The following is a 19609-nucleotide window of genomic DNA, read 5'->3' as shown; positions in this document are numbered from 1 at the left end:
TGGGTCGGAGTCTGAAGGTCGAGGGGAAGGTGATGTGGTAGTGGGTGGTGGTCGGAAGTGGCCTCAAGGGCGATTGGAGCCCAAACAGCCCACTGGTTCCAAAACAGAGCAGGCGCACGGGAGGGGCTGTTCTGGGGTTCACGGCGGCGAACGGCGGCCGGGATGGCGGTGGTGGCGGCGAGGAGCAGTGGACTGAGGAGTAAGGTGGTGGATGGATGTGGTGGTTTGGCAAAAATCGCTAAGGAAGAAGATGGTTCGGTGATGGAGCGGAAGGAAGTCGCGCGAAGGAAAACAGGGGTGGGGGGCAGCAGACGTGAGGGAGAGAAAGAGAAGAGAGAGAGAGAAGTCACGTGGCTTTGACTAGTGGGGGCTGAATTGACCAAAAGTGGGGCCCACCCATCTCTTCAAAATTAATGATTTTTGTCTCACATGAATAATATCCAAGGACGGTTTCGTAATTTGACAAATCGGGACCGATTGGATTTTTGGCTCAACCGATTGGGAATAAAATGTGGATTTTCACGGGCTAGGTTCGGTCCGAGAAAAGCTTAGGCGCGAGGATTAAAAATCCTAAGTCACGATGACCAAGATTTCGAGACCCAATCGAAATCGAACGATATTTCGGGAATTGTTCAAAATTCGTCACGTACGTCCTTTCGATCCGAAATTTAATACCAACTAAAGTTCAATAATAATCCTTTTTATTGAACTCGGTCTCTATACCGAGGGCCTAATTTCCAGGGCGTCACATTATGTACTTCTTTTGTCATATGAAATGAAGATTTTAGTTCCGACCAAAAAAAAAGAGGGGGCTCAATTATTCAGAAATGGTGCGCCATGATTGCGTATCGATTGCCAAAATTTTATTCCAAAATATGGGTCAATTTGAGTCGGGCTGAATTTCAACCCACCCAAACTTGACCTGACCCTTTAGTGGGAATAGCACCAGATAAATCTATTGTTGACTTAGATAATCACAAAGGCGCTTTATTTTTTTTAATCTCTTCTCACATTCCTAAAGGACCATAATTTCCAAAGGCACCTCAAATCCAAATCGAACAGGACTGTACATGGGCGAGAGTTGCTGATGAGCTAATCCTGTTTACCTATTCTTAAAAGGCTAGTATTTACTTGATTGTATTATAACCGAGGCTTTGCAATGAATCTCTAACTTGAAGATAGGTAAGCTTTCAATATGGTCAAACCCAACCTATCATTCTGTCGCAACTTAGAAATGAGAAGATAGTAAATCAAAATTACATGTTATATTTGGACACTCGATTGTATTGCTCCGAGATCACGACATGCGATGATTAGACCCCAACCAATGCCAGGTTGCTTTCCTAATCCAATTCCTGCCGTAGAACAATTTGGGGAACCAGAAACTTGATTAAGCAGATGCATTTAATCAGGGCTTCACGGGGCACTTTTGGTCCCATCCTATGCTCCATATCACCCCAAATTTTCAATAAAGCACCATAATGTCATGCTACGTGCTAGCTATCATATCTCAAGTTAAATCCATCACTTTCAAATAAGAGGGTACCCTTGTAACGAATCGAGGGAAAAGGAAGCAGCGCATGGTGGTGGGGTCTGAACAATTCATGAGACCGATAGCGCTATATCTTTTTACACGATCACCAATGCTGGGAGTCCTCATCGCCGTGGCATGTTAGAATCCCGCGACTAACCCAAAAAGAATTGCCAAAAGCAGAAGGATGCCAAAGTGGAACACCTACTGTTCTAAGAAAATAAAATAAAAAAGTGATATGGCACTCTAAGCAGATCGCTTTGGAGATGGCTACTGGATTATGACCAAAAAAATGGCAAATGAAGAGTGCAGGATCGCACCAGTACAGTTAAACCTCTCATTGTCCATCTGCAGCATGGATAGATTAAACTGACACAAACCATCAACAATAGTTGTAAGTGTAGCCAGAGACCTATAACAAGTACATCACAAGAAAGGCTTTAAATGCACTTCATGAATGTACATTATAGCACAAGAATAAGATCAGAGTATCACAGGTAACCACCAAAGCATAGACGGACTAGCTGCCCTCCAAAAAGGAATGCTTAATCCCTCAGAAAACATCACGTCCGACTAAACCTAGCGTCTATATCTAAATCACCACAGGCAACACCAAGCCTCTTTCCACCCCATCAAGAGCACCTCAGGAGAAAGTGACATTGTTTTTTGAGCAAAAACGACCCCCAGGACCTTGAGAACTCATATTTCTTAAAAAGGTAACATGAACAAAGAAGATATCTGAGGTCCAAATAGTGGCGATGGAGTTAAACACGACTTATCAGCAACTTAAAAAAAATCCACGAACGTGACAAAATTTCAGTTTTTTGGCCTAGATAAGTTTGCATTGAATCTAAACTTCGAAGATGCGTTGAGTTTTGAACCTTTAGAAGTCCTGGTCACTATTGCAGGCAAGTACGATAGGTGCAAGACTGCAAGTCAACGATCTAATACCGACCTGCAACTTCATTAGAAATGTGACGTGGGACAATTACAAATTTAGAAATAGGACATATTTCAATGGCACACTCAATCATGTAATCCCGGGTTAAGTGGGCTTTAACAGCTCTTTATCTTTCTCTCTTTCCCATGGAGAACTAAGAATGACGTACACTAGACAAGAAAGGGCATATAGGGTGTTAATGACGCAAAGCGAGTTTTTTGAAAGAACTCTTTCAAGTTGATCTATTCAATCGACCCGATTCAGGAAGTGCACTTAACGAATAAGATGACAGCATTATAAAAACAAGCATCCATATGCGAATTTCCAATTCAATCCAGACAAAAATTGTATTCCTTGATCTCCATTGCACATAGTTCAAACTTCTCAACAACTTCATCGGCCTCCATAAAATTTGATGGCCTTCTGCCTTGGCTTCCTCATAAATTTGGCTCTTCTCTCCATGCTTCTTACTTTTCCCACAAGCCATTTGGGTCTTTCAGTTTCACATGAAATGTAGGCTATGGAGATTCCAATCACAATCCCTGATGCATAGCCTATCCCGACTGCTTTCCTATCAAACCCGCTACCATGCTTTCTTGTACTATTCTCTTGAAAGAATGATCGTGGTGGTGGAGGAGGCTGAGCATCACCGGGGCATGTGTTTTGCACTGGAGTCCCACACAAGCCTAGATTTCCATGAAATTTGTCGCTCGTAAATGTGGTCAATTGCTTGTCTTGAGGTATACGGCCAATGAGTTGGTTCTCTGAAAGGTCCAAGTACTCAAGGAATGACAAATCTCCTAGTTCTCTAGGAATCCTCCCACTAAGCATGTTTGAAGATAGATCTAACCATTCAAGGTTAGTCCAATTCCCAAGGGATGAAGGAATGGAACCCATGAGGTGGTTGTGAGAAAGGTTGAGCCCTATGAGAGAGTGAAGATTTCCAATAACATTGGGGATGTTTCCTTGAAAAGAGTTGAGCGATAAGTCGATGGTTGTGAAGATGGTCAAGATCCTCTCTAGCCGAATCTCCTTTCCTTTCATGATTACATTCACGGAAGCTTCATAGTACCTTCTTCCAACTTCCTGCCTCATGTACAATGATTTGTCTTGTGGCTTTTGCCTATTTTGTCCATTTATCATCCCTTGAAGTTTTGCTATCAAATTGGGTGGTAAAGGACCAGTGAAGTCGTTGTTCGAGAGGTCCAAAATGTGCAGCTTGAGAAAGAGATGAGCTACCTTTGGAAAATCTAAAAACCCCTTAAATTTGTAGGACCTCAAAATAAGAACTTTTAGGTCAGGCAGTGTTCCCAGCCATGCCGGGAACTTATCCTCTATCTTATTGTTGCTGAAATCTAGAACTTCCAGGTTTTTACAATTGACAAGGGAATAGGGCACTATGCCTTCTAATTGGTTTTGACTCAAGTCAAGAGTTCTCAAGCTACTTCACAGTGAAAAAGTTTGAGGGATTGTGCCCGAAAGACTGTTCATTCGCAAGTTCAAAACCCACAAACCAATGCTAAAGTTTGATAAGCACTCGGGTAGGCTACCGGCTAAGCTATTATCGGACAAGATAAGGACTGAGAGGTTGGTGGCATTGCATATCTCAGGAGGCAAGCTACCAGAAAGCTGATTCTCGCGGAGGAACAAATATTCTAGGTCGGTCAAATTACCCAAAGAAGAAGGAATTGGGCCAGTGAACTGATTTGTACTCAACTCTAAATCAAGCATAGCGCGGAGATTTCCTATCTCGTCAAGAATGTGACCCGAAAAAGCTTGTTGGCATAGAGAAAAAGAAGGGTAAGCTCCGTCAAATTGCCTAACGTCGGCGGAATTGAACCGATAAGATTATTCTCGTAAAGGCTCAACGAGCTAAGAAGGTTCAAATTCCCTAGCTCTAGGGGAGTAGAACCAGTAAGGTTATTGGCAAATAAGTGCAGCTCTCTCAATTTGGTTAAGTTCCCCAAAGTGGAAGGAATTGGTCCTGTCAGGTTGTTGGTGTCCACGTGGAGCGCTTCCAAATTTGTCATATTTCCCATTTCAGGGGGAATAGAACCAGAAAGGGAGTTGTTGTAGACATACAGTATGCTAATTTGCTCAAATTACCCAATGAGGAAGGGATAGATCCATGCAATTGATTGCAATACAGAGCGAGCTCATTGAACAAATGCAACTGCCCAATTTCTTGGGGAATTGAGCCATTTAAATCATTGGAAACCAGGTGTAGGACTTCCAATTTATTTAGACGACCGATCTTTGGCGGTATTTTGCCCGAGAACCGATTGACAGAGAGGTCAAGATAGGTGAGATTGCTCAGGAGACCGATTTGAGGCGGAATGTGGCCGAAGAGACTATTTATGCCCAGGTCCATGAACATGAGATTTGACAAAGATGAGAATGGGAATTCATCAAGCGTACCTTCGACATTGGCGTTGGTGAGGTTAATCCCGATCACACTCCCAGCCCGACAGGAGATCCCATACCAAGTGCACGGACTAATGGTCAACTTGGAACCAGTGGCATTACGAGGAGAGGGAGTCCAGGAAGAGAGGGAAGAAACCGAATGGTGGCCAAGACTGGACTTCCACTTGACGAGGGCTTGTGCTTCTGCAGGGGAAGCATGAGCAGGAAGTGGAATGACAAAGGAAGTGAAAAGGGCAAGGGCAGCCACAAGGCTCATGACCGTCTTAAATTCCTGTGAAGAATCCATGGATTCTTCTTCTTCTTCCTTTTGTTCTTAAGACAATGGATGATGCTCAAAATGCTTGTGAAAACTCACTTCCTATCATATTCCTTTTATAGTGGGAAACTGATTAAGACTAAGAAAGGGTACGTTGATATTGCTTGGCAGTAGCGTCCCAAAGTTGATTGAGACGAATGGATTAGGACATCACAAGTGTAATAACTTCCGTAAATATTTACTTGAGTATCATAACTATTTTTTACTACTTAAGTGCTACGACATCCGAAAAAACGTTTATGTTGAGTATTGTAAATTTTAATCGATCACTTTGAGTTGCATAACTTTTTAGACGCTCTCACTAAAGTGTCAGTAATTCAGTGTGGCATGGCACATGTGGTGAACATTTTTGAAAAAGTTAAGTTACTTAAGCGGCCGATTGAAAAGTTATATAGCACTCGAGTGATTAAAAGAATATTATGGTGCCAAGGGAGCATCGTACAAAATTTATAACACTTATATGATTAGAAAAAAAAATTATGATACTCGAGTAAATACCATGTAAAAGTTATAACGATGTCATTTCTTTCTTTCCTCCTTTTAAGATGTTAGAATTTTTTCTTCTTGGACTTGGTTGGTGACTTTTCGGACTCGCAATGTCCCTAGGAATTTGGTCCCAACCATTTTGTACGAAATCCGAAGAATTTGGTAGGGCCAGTCGTTCAGGAGAGTGATGTAAAGTCAAGGTCTTTCGTAGTGCGAGTAGTCAGTCAACTTTCCACAGGATCAGACCCTAATTTGGGCCACACAATTTGCAATTCTAAGCGCAAAAGCAAAGTCTTCTCACTCGGCATTCATGAAGCGAAATCTTGCCGTGTTTGACCGATTCTTGCAGAAATGATAGCTGATGATCCAGCGGGAAATGGCACTCAGGGTACAGTGAAAAAAAAAAAATCCATAGCTCCGATAGGTTGAGTGACAATTACCGAAAAAGTCATAAACCTATTATACATGTGTCAATTCAGTACTAAACTTTTCAATTTGGTCAATTCGGTCTTTGTTTGATGATTTGCCAATGTAGTTCTTCGTGATAATTTTAATTGGAAACTACTGACGTGAATGACAGCAGTCCTATGTGGCACGGCCAATTGATGAGGACTATTTTTGCATTTTTTTTCACATTTTCTGCTTCTTTAAAAAGAATGGAAAAAAGAAAAACGCTTCAGAAATTTTAAAAAATTTGCAAAAACTGGCCACGTCACCACGGGCCATGATGGCTAACATCTACATTAGTGACTTTTTAATCAAAATTGACCGGAATGATTACGTTTCAGAATGTTTATGATTAAATTAGTCAAATTAAAAAAAAATTAGGATTGAAATGATATTCGTACAATAGGTTTAGGGTTTTTTTTTTTTGGTGAATATCTTGATAAGCTACTGACCGTGTTCGAGCAAAGGTTGCACAATCACCAGTTTTGCTTGGAATAACATGAGATAAACTAAGAAACTAAAAGGGCAGAGAGAATCATAATCAACAATTATAACACAATAAAATGTCGCAGAATATTCGAGATGATAGTGAATTAACATGCAAATTTATTTCTTCGAGATCACAAGATATTATGCCAAGGCCACAACCAATGATGATGTCACAGAATTTTGTTCCTGTTTTTGTCGTTGCAAAGTAAAAATCTTGCTTTGGGTGTGTCCTCAGAATTTTAATTGGTTTTTTTTTTCTTTTCTCAAGATGCAAAATAATTGTAAAATTAAGATACCTGTCGCGAACTGAAATCTTGAAATCATGAATCAGGAATCAAATTGAAATTCGATTGAATAGTAAGAGTCGCGAACTGATATTTTGTGTCATGGACATTTTATGAGTTGTGCAAATAATACTATATGAAAAAGAATTTGTTAATTTCGCACATGATGGTTCTATTATATGCGTAGACAATTTCCCATTGTTTATTCATAGAAGAGGATTACATTCGAACATGAATGATGAATATTTACACGGTGTTTCAGTTCTAATTGGATTGTAAAGTGTAAAATTTACTTTAATTATCTTGTAACTATCATAAAAAAACGATAGAAGTTACATAACTCAATGGATAAACAAACGAAAAATCGAATCGCTGGGATCGGTAGATGCATAATGAATCGTAATTCGCTAGTAAATAGATAGATTCGATTGCGAGTTAGGAGATTTGCGGTTCACTAAAAGATACGCGCTTTGATCTCGCATCGAACCATATCAAAGGATTCCTCGATCTTATTTTCCCGTGATTTTCCTATTTGACAATGGAAATGCATGGGCAAGCATTAACTAGTGGAACACACAACGAAAATGTTGACAATTCCTACCGGGGTGTTCTTTGTTGACTTTGCATATTTCCTGTTGCCTTTCTTCCAAGATAAGCAGTACAATCGAGATGAATTGACACTACTGCTTGAGAAGGTCGGGTGAAAATAACTCATTGTGTCGCTACGCCTTGATTCGAATAGCAGTCACTTCATTTTTATTTTTTTCGCCTATACTATTCTTTCGCCAAGTTTTCTGAGACTTTGGTTTTGCGATGTACTAGAGAGGGATCAACGGCGTGGTCAAACATTAAAATTCACAAAACTCTAAGCTCTCGGAGACTAATTCCATTGTTTTACAGATGAAGTTCATGAGGGGAAGTTGTTCTGACAAGTTTTGCGCAGGGCAATGTAAGTTCCCCGCTGAGTTTGACTTGTATGCAAAAACAGAGCGGCATGATTTAATTCCCTCAAGATTTTGGAGGGCAGGATATCGTTTGCCTTCACACTCTTGAAGTATAAGGTGTTGACAGAACAGAAGTTGCATTCTTTCAGAAACACTAGAGTATCTCCTCCTGAGATGAAACGATGACCAGTGATCTTCCTAATTTAAGCACTTTAAGTTCGAAGCTCTAATGAAGACGAAGTCCGGATTTCTCTGTTTTGGAGCAATCAAAAGCTACTGAACTTCTATTAAAAGACTCGTGCCATGGCAGCATGGGCCTAGCACTCTGAATAGGAACCGATTGATTGCCCTCTCTGTCATGTTTACACAGCGGTAGTAAGTTGCAGAAAACCCAAAATTATGGTGGATGGCCGCGAGTACAAACATTTAGTTTCTGATAGAATGCACTCTGAAAAGATCCATGATTGAAACTTTTTGCATGTATGACGATTTTGCTTCTACGTAAATCCAAATTTAAAGTATATAAGGACCAACGAAGGACAGGAGTCTAGAAACTTTTACATGGACTCTTCGGTTCCAAGATAATAGCACTCTGACTTGACGTGGATGCTTAACTTACACGCGGAAGACACTAGTCTTATATGGGCTAAACACTCGAACTTTTGCTGACAGTCAAAGTATTTTAAGACTTAATTAATTAGTCTAGACTACTATGGTTGTCATTAAAGACCTTAGACCTTCTTGCATGTGGTTGACAGAGCGACGCCATTTATCAGACGACATATCCTGCAGATGGGTCCAGTGAACGGCCTGAAGATGTTGCGTCTCTCACTAGATCAGTGGCTGTCTCTGAATTTCGAAGGCCATGGAAAGTGGTTGAACAAGCTGATAGTTCCTGAGAAATCGTTTCCATTGATGGCCTGAGTTGGGGATTAGCAGATAAGCAATCGACTGCTAGCTTGAAGATGGTCAGAAGTTCATCCTCAACGCCTGGCATGGGCATTGGCAGGCGTGAATCCAATAGATTCCTCAAAACAGCTGAGATCTCCATGTCAAGTGGAGCAAGTAGAGATGAAATGCTATCCCCCGGATGTCTTCCTTTGATCACCTCGATGGCCACTACTCCAAAGCTATACACATCACATTTCTCCGTCACCTTCATTGTGTAAGCAAGCTCTGCACAAAGAGGGAGATATAGGTATTATCATGAAGACATTGCTTTAGCTCAACCTTAAATTAAGAGTCGATTTAAGAAATTAACCTGGTGCTACATAACCATAAGTGCCGACGACAGCACTCCAGTTTGATGTATCCAGCTTCAGAAGCTTAGCCGTGCCGAAGTCAGAAACATGGGCCTCATACTCCGAATCAAGCAGAATGTTGTTACTTGAAATATCTCGATGAACGATTGGAGGGTTACAATCATGGTGCATGTAAGACAGAGCATAAGCCACGCCTTTTACGATATTCACCCTCTTGTTCCAGTCCAACCCTTCAGCTTCTTCTTCATTGCTCAAGATTGTAGACAAGCTTCCTCTGTCCAAGTACTCATACACCAAGAATGAGTGCTGTGGATGAGAACAAAAGCCCTTAAGTTTCACAATATTGCGGTGTCGAATTTCCGTTAATGCCCCAATCTCATTCAAAAATTCCTTTTGATCTGTTTGCCCGTTGTCAGCCGTTTGATGGAGCTTCTTTACAGCTACTGTATCACCTGATCTTAATTTGGCTTTGAAGACACTTCCATAGCCTCCCCTTCCAATACAGTAGATCTCATCAAAATACCCCGTGGCTTCAATGATGTCTTCATATAAAATCTTTCCATCGTACTTTGATAGAGAAAACACTTCAGTTGTCTTAGGTGCTTGTTCCACTGTTGGATGGAACTTTTTTCTGCGGAAAATGCAGAATATTCCAAAGAAAATAAACAGTAGAACTGCTCCTAGCAGAGGAAAGACAATAACAAACACTCTGCATTCCACCGGAGAGTTTTTCCTATCCACCACCGCTGGATTACAGGGTTCAAGCCCTTCAACATTTCCACACAATCCACTGTTGCCTTGTAACGCTTCCTTTGCTGCATCTTGGAATGCCGTGGTGTTGGGGATTGGACCCTCAAACTCGTTGTGGGAGATGTCAACCTTCTCCAAACCTGGCATAGCCTCGAAAGTCTTGTATATAAGGCCAGAAAGATTATTGTGCGAAAGGTCCAGTTTCACTAGGCTTTGCAGCTTGCTGAATTCAGCTGGGATCTCACCGCTTAACAAGTTATAACTCAAGTCTAGCTCGGACAAATGAGTTAACATCCCTATTTGACCCGGAATATCATGGCTCAAATGGTTGTTGCTCAAATCCAAGAGGACCAAGTTTGAAGAAAGCCCTATAGTCTGCGGAATAGACATGTTTAATTTATTCCTGGACAAATCCAATTTTTGAAGACCAGGTAGCGATACAATCTTGGGACTTATTTGACCAGAAAGTTGGTTCCTGCTTAGATTCAAATTCACCAAAGAAGCCAATTTTCCAAATTCTTTCGGTACCTCGCCGACTAAACCATTGAAAGAAAGATCAATTGCATGCAGTTGAGTCGCGTCTCCAATCTCAGAAGGCAAGCTACCAGTAATGTTATTCCCAGCAATTCTTAGATCAGTTAAATTCATGCAACTTCCCCAGTTTGTTGAGATTTCTCCGTAGAAGTTGTTGAAACTCATGTCAATAAAGTTCAAGTTGGGTAAGACACCAAAGATCTCGGATATGTTTCCGGTGAGCTGGTTTTTCTCTAGGCGTACCCTGATTAAGCTTGTACAATTTCTCAAACTTCTAGGGATAGAACCAGTTAAGAAGTTGCCACTCACTGTGAGGTTTTGGAGCAACCCACCTCGGCACAATTTCTCTGGTAAGGAGCCGATTAACTGGTTGGCATCCAATTCCAGCACCGTCAAGTTCTTCAGATCCCCTAAGGATCCAGGAATTGAACCAGAAAGTTGATTATCGCGGAGGAACAAAAACAATAGGTTTGTCAACTGACCCAAAGAAGAAGGAATTGGGCCAGTGAAGCGATTTCTACTCAGCTGCAAGTCACGCATAGCATGGAGATTTCCTATCTCATCAGGAATGTGACCCGAAAGCTGGTTACCATAGAGATAAAGAAGAGTAAGCTCCGTCAAATTGCCAAATGTCCGTGGAATTGAACCGGTAAGATTATTACTGTCAAGGCTCAACAAGCTAAGAAGGTTCAAATTCCCTAGCTCCAGGGGGATAGAACCGGTAAGCTTATTGGCAAATAAGTGCAGCTCTCTCAATTTGATTAAGTTCCCCAAAGTGGAAGGAATTGGTCCTCTCAGGCTGTTGTTGTCCATGTGGAGCACTTCCAAATTTGTCATATTTCCCATTTCAGGAGGAATAGAACCAGAAAGGTAGTTGTCATAGACATACAGTCTAGATAATTTGCTCAAATTACCCAATGAGGGAGGTATGGATCCCTTCAATTGATTGGAATACAGCGCGACCTCATCGAGCAAATGCAATTGCCCGATTTCTAGGGGAATTGAGCCATTTAACTCATTGGAAATTAGGTGTAGGACCTCCAGTTTCGTTAAACGGCCGATCTCTGGCGGTATTTCCCCGGAGAACCGGTTGATAGAGAGGTCGAGGTAGGTGAGATTGCTGAGGAGACCAACTTGAGGTGGAATGTGGCCGAATAGATTATTTACGCTCAGGTCCATGAACATTAGATGAGACAAAGATGAGAATGGGAATTCATCAAGCGTACCTTCGACATTGGCACTGGTGAGATTAACTCGGATCACGCTTCCAGCCCGATTGCAGGAGATGCCATACCAAGCGCATGGACTCGCCGTCGAGCTGGAACCAGTGGCATTACGAGGAGAGGGAGTCCAGGAAGAGAGGGAAGAAACCGAATGGTTCCTAAGACTAGACTTCCAACGGAGGAGGGCTTGTGCTTCTGCAGGGGAAGCATGAGCAGGAAGTGGAATGACAAAGGTGGTGAAGAGGGCAAGGGCAGCCACAAGGCTCATCATGACCCTCTTGAGTTCTTGTGAAGAATCCATGGATTCTTATTCTTCTTCTTCTCACTCTCTTTTGGTTCTGTAAGTTGGTTTTCTTTGTTGCTGAGGCAATGAGCGATGCTTTAAAAAGGTTGTGAAAACTCCCTTTCCTATCATTTTCCACCATAATGGGAAATGAAATAACGACAACTAACTAGTGAAGACTTAGAAAAGCCATCTGAGAGCTGACTGGAGGAATTATTGGTTCCTTGAAGACTTCGGAGTTTTAAGTTTTTTGTAGTCTTCGTTGGTGACATTTCTGACTCGGTCAGTCCTTATTTCGGAATTGAGTCCTCCCACCCTTTGTGTGAAATCCAATCCGGAGACTTTGACGTACAAGTCTTCGAGAATAGTGATGTGAATGAACACTCAACTTTCCACACGATCAGATCCTAATTTGCAATTCAAAACGCAAAAGGGAAGTCTTCTCACTCGGCCTTCATGAAGCCAAATGCCGACGCGGTCCACCCCATTTTTGCACAAATGACCTTAGCCAAAATGGGCCCGAGAGTTTGATCGCAAAGTTGTATTTCAACAATATGAGTCGATATGAGTTAAATTGATCAATTCGAATCGCATCCATTTTCAAACCATTCAAACTTGATCCGATCCTTAGTGAGACGCTAAATAAATCTATGGATACTAAAAGGGGTAGAGAAAACCATAATCAATCATTATATTATAATAAATATCGATTGGTGTAGTCCGAATTTTCTTTAAAAAAGTCACCATAATGTCATGCTACCTACTAGCTAACGTATTCCAAGGTAAATCCTTAAGTTTCAGATATGAGGAGCCCTTCGTAAAGTATCGAGAGAAAAGAAAGTAGCGCACGGTCGTGGAGTTTGAACAATTCAGAAAACCAACAGCGCCATATCTCCTTTGACAAGATTGCTAACGCCGTGACTTTTCATCACCTCGCATGTTAGAACCCCGCCGATTATGCATCAGCCGAATTGAGCCCCAGCCTTTATATGAAATCCAATCCAGAGACTCCGACGGAGAAGTCTTTGAGGAAAGTTGATGTAGGTTAAAGTCTTTATGTTATGTATGCAAACACTCAACTTTTCACGTGATTTATTGCGCGACACAAGCGATCGAGCAATAAAATAGATAGAATAAGAAAATAAATCGGACACTAAATCTACGTAATTCGGTCGTAGAGACCTACGTCCACCCGGAGAACAGCAACCAATTCCACAATAGAACAAGTGATCCAACGGAGATTACAAACCACACTCGAGTCACTCAAACACTCTTAATATTTCTCAGCCCCAATTACATCAAATAACCCACAAGTGTTTAGCCCCGCAATTCCTCACGAAATAATCAACAATCTTGCAAATGAATGAAATAAATCTTAAACTCACAAAATTTAATCGGTTTCAACACTTAGAATATCTTATATATGAGTACACCAGCCGTGGATCTCACGCCATGAACATCTGCTCAGAAGTGAAACCTCAACCTCAGCGGCAAAGCAGGACATGTAGATTCACCGTATCAACAACGGTGTGTTTTCTTGCAGCAAAAGAGCAACCCATATATACGCATACCTAAGGCAATATTAAGATAATCTTTCTTGAAGAAAACTCCCACGCGGAAAGGAAAGTTTCAAAGTCTGGTCAACTTTCCTTTCTTTTATTAGTTCTTTAGTTGAGCGCATGGAAGCTAATTTGTCAGTCCTTTCCGTTTTCCTTTTTCTTCGTTCCAGTTTTCACGACCAAGAAAGCACGTACTCCACTTTCACGTGGCCGATAACTTTATTCAATGAATTCAAACTCAAGATATATTATAATAATCTTCATTTTGGTTTGACGTTTGAGCCAAGTCACAATCGCTTCGCTAGAATCCGAACACTATCGCTACTCTCGCAACAACCTCAATGGGCTCAACTACTACAGATGTCTTCCAAGTCCAAACTGCGTTTGAACTTCGCTATAACTGAGGACCTCATTAGAACTCCAATTGTACATACCCCTTTTAACTACTCCACAAGGACTTTTCGACACAAGCTTCCCTATCATAGATAAAGCAAAACCATCACTGCATCCATATCTGTCATGAGATCGAATATGTACCTCATTAATATTGGTAGTTACAGCAACCGTTGGTTCTATAAGCTCCATCTCTCTACAAGCATTGTCTGTGTCAATTACTTCGCTATTACCCGCTACTTTAGAGTTTCTGGTTGCAGCTCCACCTCAAGATAAACACCGTTCAAATCTGTATGAACACTGCTATAATCACTCATATCCGGAAGTATTAGAGACTCGTTAAATGTAACTTCTTTGCTGATATGTGAATTCAATTCCGAATACCAGAACCGATAACCTCGCTCACCTTGTGCATAATCTTTGAACATGCACTTTCTTGCCTTTCCATTGAGCTTATCATCACTAACTCGAACATAACATAGGCAATCAAATATTCTAAAAATAGAATAATCAACAACGTTACCCGACCACACTTATTAGGAAGTCTAATATCCAATCATAGTAGATGAAGATCTATTCACTATGTAGCTCGTCGTACTAAGCGTATTCGTCGGGAATCCTCTAGCCATACCAGCACTAGAGAGTATTTTATGGGTCGTCTCTAGGAATGTTCTGCTTATCAATTTTGCAACATGTTGTGTTTCATTAGCACTAGTGTAGTGTCTCACTATGCCTTCTTTCATGTATAATTTATTTAACAACTCCGAGCAAAACTCCATGCTACTGTCAATCCGCACATACTTGGCCGATTTACCGGTCTCTTTTTCGATCAAAGCTCTAAACTACCCGATCCTAACAATAGCATCAAATTTGTGCCTAAGCACAAACACTCGGGTCTTACTTGAGCAGTCATCAACAACTGTAAGCATAAATCTGGCACTTTTTCTCCAAGGAAACTGCGATAACTTTTGCAATTTTCGTGATTTCTCCGACAATCGCACTAAATTGTACTTTCTAGCATTAATCTAAATCACAGCACCTACTATTGATACCTAAATTTTGATTTTCTTTAATTCATTTGTTTACGTAGAAAATGAGGATTAGTCATAGTTCTCACAAAAAATAATTTCTCATGCATTGCATATTTAATTTTCATCAATCAAACGCATATCATTGCATTCAAGCTAGAGGTGAGTCGGGTGGTTGGACCGGACTTATTTTGAAAACTTCGACCGGGACGTAGATGGTGTGCCGAATTTTTATGAGTCAATTGGACCTAGTTTTGAGCTCAATTCTATCCATTCAACCTTAATTTGATTATTAAGGCTTTCAATTAAATACTCATTATTTAGAATTGGCCTTAATTGAGCCCGGGAATTCAAAATGAGCCTATGATTTGGACTGCAAAATTCGAATGGGTCATAAACATGAAAGTGTCGAAAATCTATGTAGGTTTGGACTTAAATTCAAGTTCAAATCAGCCCATTTTAGCTCTTATAATTAAGCGAGGCCCTTAGTTAATTATTCTTTCAATTAATTAGAGCCCGGGAGGCTCATGGAGTTGGACTCTCAAATTTTCAAATCAAATTCAGAATTTTATTAAGTCAGAAGGTCTTATCTTAATAGGTGATCCGAGAAATTAAAACTTTATCATTATGCAGCTAATAACAGAGAGTTTTGATGGATTGGGACTCCTCTAATCTAAGGGCTTACAATAGATCCCACTCTAGTTGGGACTCTTAATCCGACGGTCACCAATGATTATTATTCCTACTAGGACTAGTAGTATATGAACAGGCTCCGTAAGATCCAATAGAATAAGTAATGTGACTTAAGACAGATTTTGTTTTAACCATTTTACTTACTTAATAGTATAGAAATGCAGCCATTTCTTCTGCATCCACCTGATTTCTGATACTATCGAAGTGAAACAAGGGGTCTACAGAAAGAAGAGCTAGAGGCTAGACTATCTTTTATTTCTCATTTGATCTAATTCTTACTGTCTAAGGATTGTCTCTGTGAAATAATCGGAGAACCACCTTAAATCTTTGTGTATTAACCCCTAATAGAATTGTTTGGGATTCAGAAGTGAAAGAAATCATTTTATCTACTAATACTGGACAAATTGGCGTATTACCAAATCACGCGCCTATTGCCACAGCTGTAGATATAGGTATTTTGATAATATGCCGGCTCGAGCAAGAATCAAATAAAGCAAATGGATCCATATCCATAGAAAAGAAATCTATATGTTATAAAATCTATATAGTATCCACACATATATCAATGATTCTAGATGTTATGGATCTAATTTTTTTTATTTCGTTCACGTCTTATTTTAGATATATCTATATCCGGGAATTGATCCATCTTCCATAAAGGAGGTCCTAAATCATCAACAGGCTTTCCAAGCACGTTGAAAATTCGGCCTAGAGTCGCTCCGCCGTGCAACGGAAGATCCTAAATTTGAGACTTTCTACACCAAAATATTCTCTTAAACGAAGGTATTCGTGCTTGGATGGCGTCCCAGTGTGGCTGATCATCCTCTCGGACCAGCTACTGATCATCGCCTTGGTAAGCTATTGCCTCACCAACTAGCTAATCAGACGAGATAAATCTTCCAAAGAACAAGGCTTTTTTCGTATAAGCCAATTTATTTGGGACCCCGCAGATCCACTCTTTTTCCTAGTAAAGTCTTGTGCTATGAACACATAAGCAGGTAAAGAGTACATGTGTTGAGCTACCTAGGAAGTAATAACACCTAAAGAGGCTAGAGCAAGGCCTAATTGAAAATGAATCGCAAGAAAGTTCTTTTTTTAGTTATCGGACTTATACTTATCTGAAGAATGGATCTAAGAATGACGATCCACCCAATGATCGTCGTGTGGGCCTCCCACCGAGGCCCGCTATGTCAAAAGCGAGAGAAACCCCATCCCCCTCTTTCCCTTTTTCGCCCCCATGTCGCCACACGGGAGGGGCATGGGGACATATCGAAGAACAGAATGTGATACGATGAGATAGAATGCAATAGAAAAAAAAATTCAAAATAATAACAATTTTCGTTTTTATTTATTCCTATTTTTTATTTATATATTTGAATTTCTTTTTATTCTAGAATATATATTTTCTATAAATATAAAATATATATTTCATTTAGTATTTTCTGTATACTTTCCCCGGTTCCTTTGCTACCGCGGGCTTTACACAATCGATCGGATCATATAGATATCCCTTCAACACAACATAGGTCATCGAAAGGATCTCGGAGACCCACCAAAGCACAAAAGCTAGGATCTTTCAGAAAATGGATTCCTATTCGAAGAACAAGGCTTTTTTCGAATAAGCCAATTTATTTGGGACCCTGCAGATCCACTCTTTTTCCTATTCAAAGATCAGCCCTTTGTCTTTGTGTTTTCACATCGAGAATTCTTTGTAGATGAAGTGGGGTCGCCCTAAAGCACTCATGGTATCATTATGAATATACAAGCCAAAACTGTGAAAGCCTAGAAATATACATACCCAGTTGAGATGTGATATGATTGCATCGCGATGCCTAAGGACACGATCTAATAGATCGTTGTATCGAGTAGTTGGATCATAATCTCTTAGATTCATAAAATCAGATAAATGATAAATGAATTTTAAAATTCAAAAATGAAAAACAACTTTTTTTGTTGTTGTCTCATGCACAAAAATTCAGCTATCATTGATCTTCGGCACACTAAGAGACAGCAGAGAATTGCCTTGTGAGTTCGATTGTCTCCCACCGGTCGAGAGAATCCTCACCTCATCCGAGCTCAAATTGAACACCTCTTGGCCGATCCTCCACTCGTTCACCTCCTAGCATCCTCAGTTCGCATGTGCCCCACCGTGCGCCATCTCAGCCCGCCCTAGCACCACCAACCAGCCTTGCCATAGCCTGATTCAGCTCTGTTCAGCTCCGGGATCAACCACTGACGATGCTCGGCGCAGTGTGTTGCTCGGTCTGCAAAAATCAGCTGCTATCCATCACAGTTTCGCTATTGTTCAGCCCCGGATCAAGGTGGAATAGTCTTTGATTTTTCATTATTTGAAGATTTAACGTTTTTACTAAGTGTGCTAGAGCAACCGGTAGCTATTCCTAGCAATTTGAGCTTCAAAAGGCACAAATCTCGCGTGAAATACATCAAGTGCGCGTGCTGAAGTTTGATCTAAAAGGGGTACGGTTTTTTTCACCTTTTAATTACTATCCATGCTTATTTGCTTGAGAATTTTCACTACGTTCCAATGCTTTGATGTATGAACACTGATTGGTGATTGATGGTGAGAATTCATTTTTTTAGTCATGCCTAATACCGAAAATTGTAATCTTTAGAATAAAAATTCTGTGTTCTTTGAACAATTTCAGTTTGATCATGAATTAGTCGAGTTTTCTTTGGGAATGGATGAAATAAAAATTGAATCATGTCTTTTCTCAAAGTTACAGATCACTCAATATTTTTTAAGGTCAAAATGAATTGATTAAAAGATGGAGAATTTTTATGATATCAAACTGTAAATTTTCGGCTCACTTGCTCTCATGGCCGAATCACACATGTCGATGAGCTTTGTTGTGAGATGATAATTATCTCTTGCTCTTAAAATGTTGGACTATGTTTATCCATTGGTCATTAAATGTTGTCTCTATGTTGTGGATGAATATTTGAGCTTAATTGGATAATATCTATTCTTAATGGATAAAGTTTTGAGCTCATTGTTATTTCTAACATGCGAATTGGTTGGATGTTTTATCTGACATATGTCTTATCTTATTTGTTGTGATTTTTCTGAATATGTTCGATAGAGATAAGATTTGATTTGGATTGTATGTTTATCTATTTTGAGAATTATTTGAAATAATTTTTTTGAACTTTAAAGATAATTTTCTCAAAATTAAAATTCGGATTTTGGATGTGGAAAGTGGGCCCCAATTTCACATATTCGGCCACCTCTTGGAATTTTCGAAATTTCAAGATAGTTTTCCCATTTTCATTTTATTTTTGTCATATTCGTTTGCTTTTGATTGCTATAAATTTTGCATTTAAATAAACAAACATGCCCATAATATATGCTCCCTTTTATGCCTTGTCTCGTCAGAAAAAAAAATTACATGCCTTAGCCATAATCTTATGGAATGGGACGGTAATTTAGTAAAGAATTTTGCGTTTTGCCCTTTGGCAAAATGGATAATGTTATTCTATACAACTAGCCGCATAATGGCTCGAATCTTCGAGAATATAGCGGATAAAATTTTGCTCTAGCCCGGATCTTTGAAAATGAGTGAATTTTTCAGAAAATTCGAAATTTAAAAGGTATGTTATGGACATTTTTGTTTATTTTTGTACAAATTTTTTAATGCTTTTGATTGTTTTTTTTTTATTGCCGATAATACAAAAAAATCAAGTCAACTTTTTTGCATATCATATAATTCATGTCACATTTTTCCAAAATCAAAATCAATTCGCATCAATCAATTGAAAGGGATTTTTCATGAAATTGGTACCGAAAAGGCATTAATTTTTTCAATTAATGTAACTAAGTACTCAATCTCACTTTCTCTGCCTTGTAGAGATAAAATAGTTCTCCTGCTATTTTATATAAGTTTTAATCAACCTATCATAAATGATTAGTGGCGGCTCCAAATAAACTAATTTTTATGAATTGAACCTAAGTTGCGATTCGGTAGGACTTGGGATGTCTGAATTAGATTAGTCGATTTAATTAAT

At 39.8% G+C, this 19609-nt stretch overlaps 3 protein-coding genes across 3 annotated transcripts; all 3 read right to left on the bottom strand.

Annotated features, from left to right (window-relative positions):
- Window positions 1-2864: 2864 nt before the first annotated feature.
- LOC115733992 (receptor-like protein 43) lies at window positions 2865-5203 on the bottom strand. The gene is made up of 3 exons (XM_048274957.1): window positions 4554-5203; window positions 3986-4246; window positions 2865-3832 (listed from the first exon to the last, which is right to left on the bottom strand). The coding sequence occupies exons 1-3, from the start codon at window positions 5179-5181 to the stop codon at window positions 2865-2867; spliced, it is 1857 nt and encodes a 618-aa protein (XP_048130914.1). The 5' UTR covers window positions 5182-5203.
- A 3426-nt stretch (window positions 5204-8629) lies between these two features.
- On the bottom strand, window positions 8630-10406 carry LOC125313850 (MDIS1-interacting receptor like kinase 2-like). Its single transcript, XM_048274593.1, has 2 exons — window positions 9123-10406; window positions 8630-9037 (listed from the first exon to the last, which is right to left on the bottom strand). Exons 1-2 carry the CDS (start codon window positions 10261-10263, stop codon window positions 8634-8636), a joined length of 1545 nt encoding a protein of 514 aa, XP_048130550.1. The 5' UTR covers window positions 10264-10406; the 3' UTR covers window positions 8630-8633.
- Window positions 10271-11979, bottom strand: LOC115734020 (MDIS1-interacting receptor like kinase 2-like). The gene is made up of 2 exons (XM_048274956.1): window positions 10402-11979; window positions 10271-10276 (listed from the first exon to the last, which is right to left on the bottom strand). The coding sequence occupies exons 1-2, from the start codon at window positions 11929-11931 to the stop codon at window positions 10271-10273; spliced, it is 1536 nt and encodes a 511-aa protein (XP_048130913.1). The 5' UTR covers window positions 11932-11979.
- Between the last annotated feature and the right edge of the window lie 7630 nt (window positions 11980-19609).

This window comes from Rhodamnia argentea, chromosome 2 (genome assembly GCF_020921035.1).
Source record: "Rhodamnia argentea isolate NSW1041297 chromosome 2, ASM2092103v1, whole genome shotgun sequence".
Taxonomy (NCBI): Eukaryota; Viridiplantae; Streptophyta; class Magnoliopsida; order Myrtales; family Myrtaceae; genus Rhodamnia; species Rhodamnia argentea.
Note: the sequence above shows the minus strand (reverse complement) of the source record. Positions and strands in the feature narration are given on the sequence as shown.

Excerpts from the sequence above, each read along its gene's own strand:
- LOC115733992 (XM_048274957.1), bottom strand. The coding sequence starts at position 5,181 with ATGGATTCTTCACAGGAATTTAAGACGGTCATGAGCCTTGTGGCTGCC. Across the intron at positions 4,247-4,553 it reads TTTGAGCAAATTAGCATACT|CTTTTTCGGGTCACATTCTT; the intron begins GTATGTCTACAA and ends TATGCCAACAAG. Across the intron at positions 3,833-3,985 it reads CTTATCAAACTTTAGCATTG|TTCTAGATTTCAGCAACAAT; the intron begins GTTTGTGGGTTT and ends AAAACCTGGAAG.
- LOC125313850 (XM_048274593.1), bottom strand. The coding sequence starts at position 10,263 with ATGTCTATTCCGCAGACTATAGGGCTTTCTTCAAACTTGGTCCTCTTG. Across the intron at positions 9,038-9,122 it reads TTATGGTTATGTAGCACCAG|AGCTTGCTTACACAATGAAG; the intron begins GTTAATTTCTTA and ends CTCTTTGTGCAG.
- LOC115734020 (XM_048274956.1), bottom strand. The coding sequence starts at position 11,931 with ATGGATTCTTCACAAGAACTCAAGAGGGTCATGATGAGCCTTGTGGCT.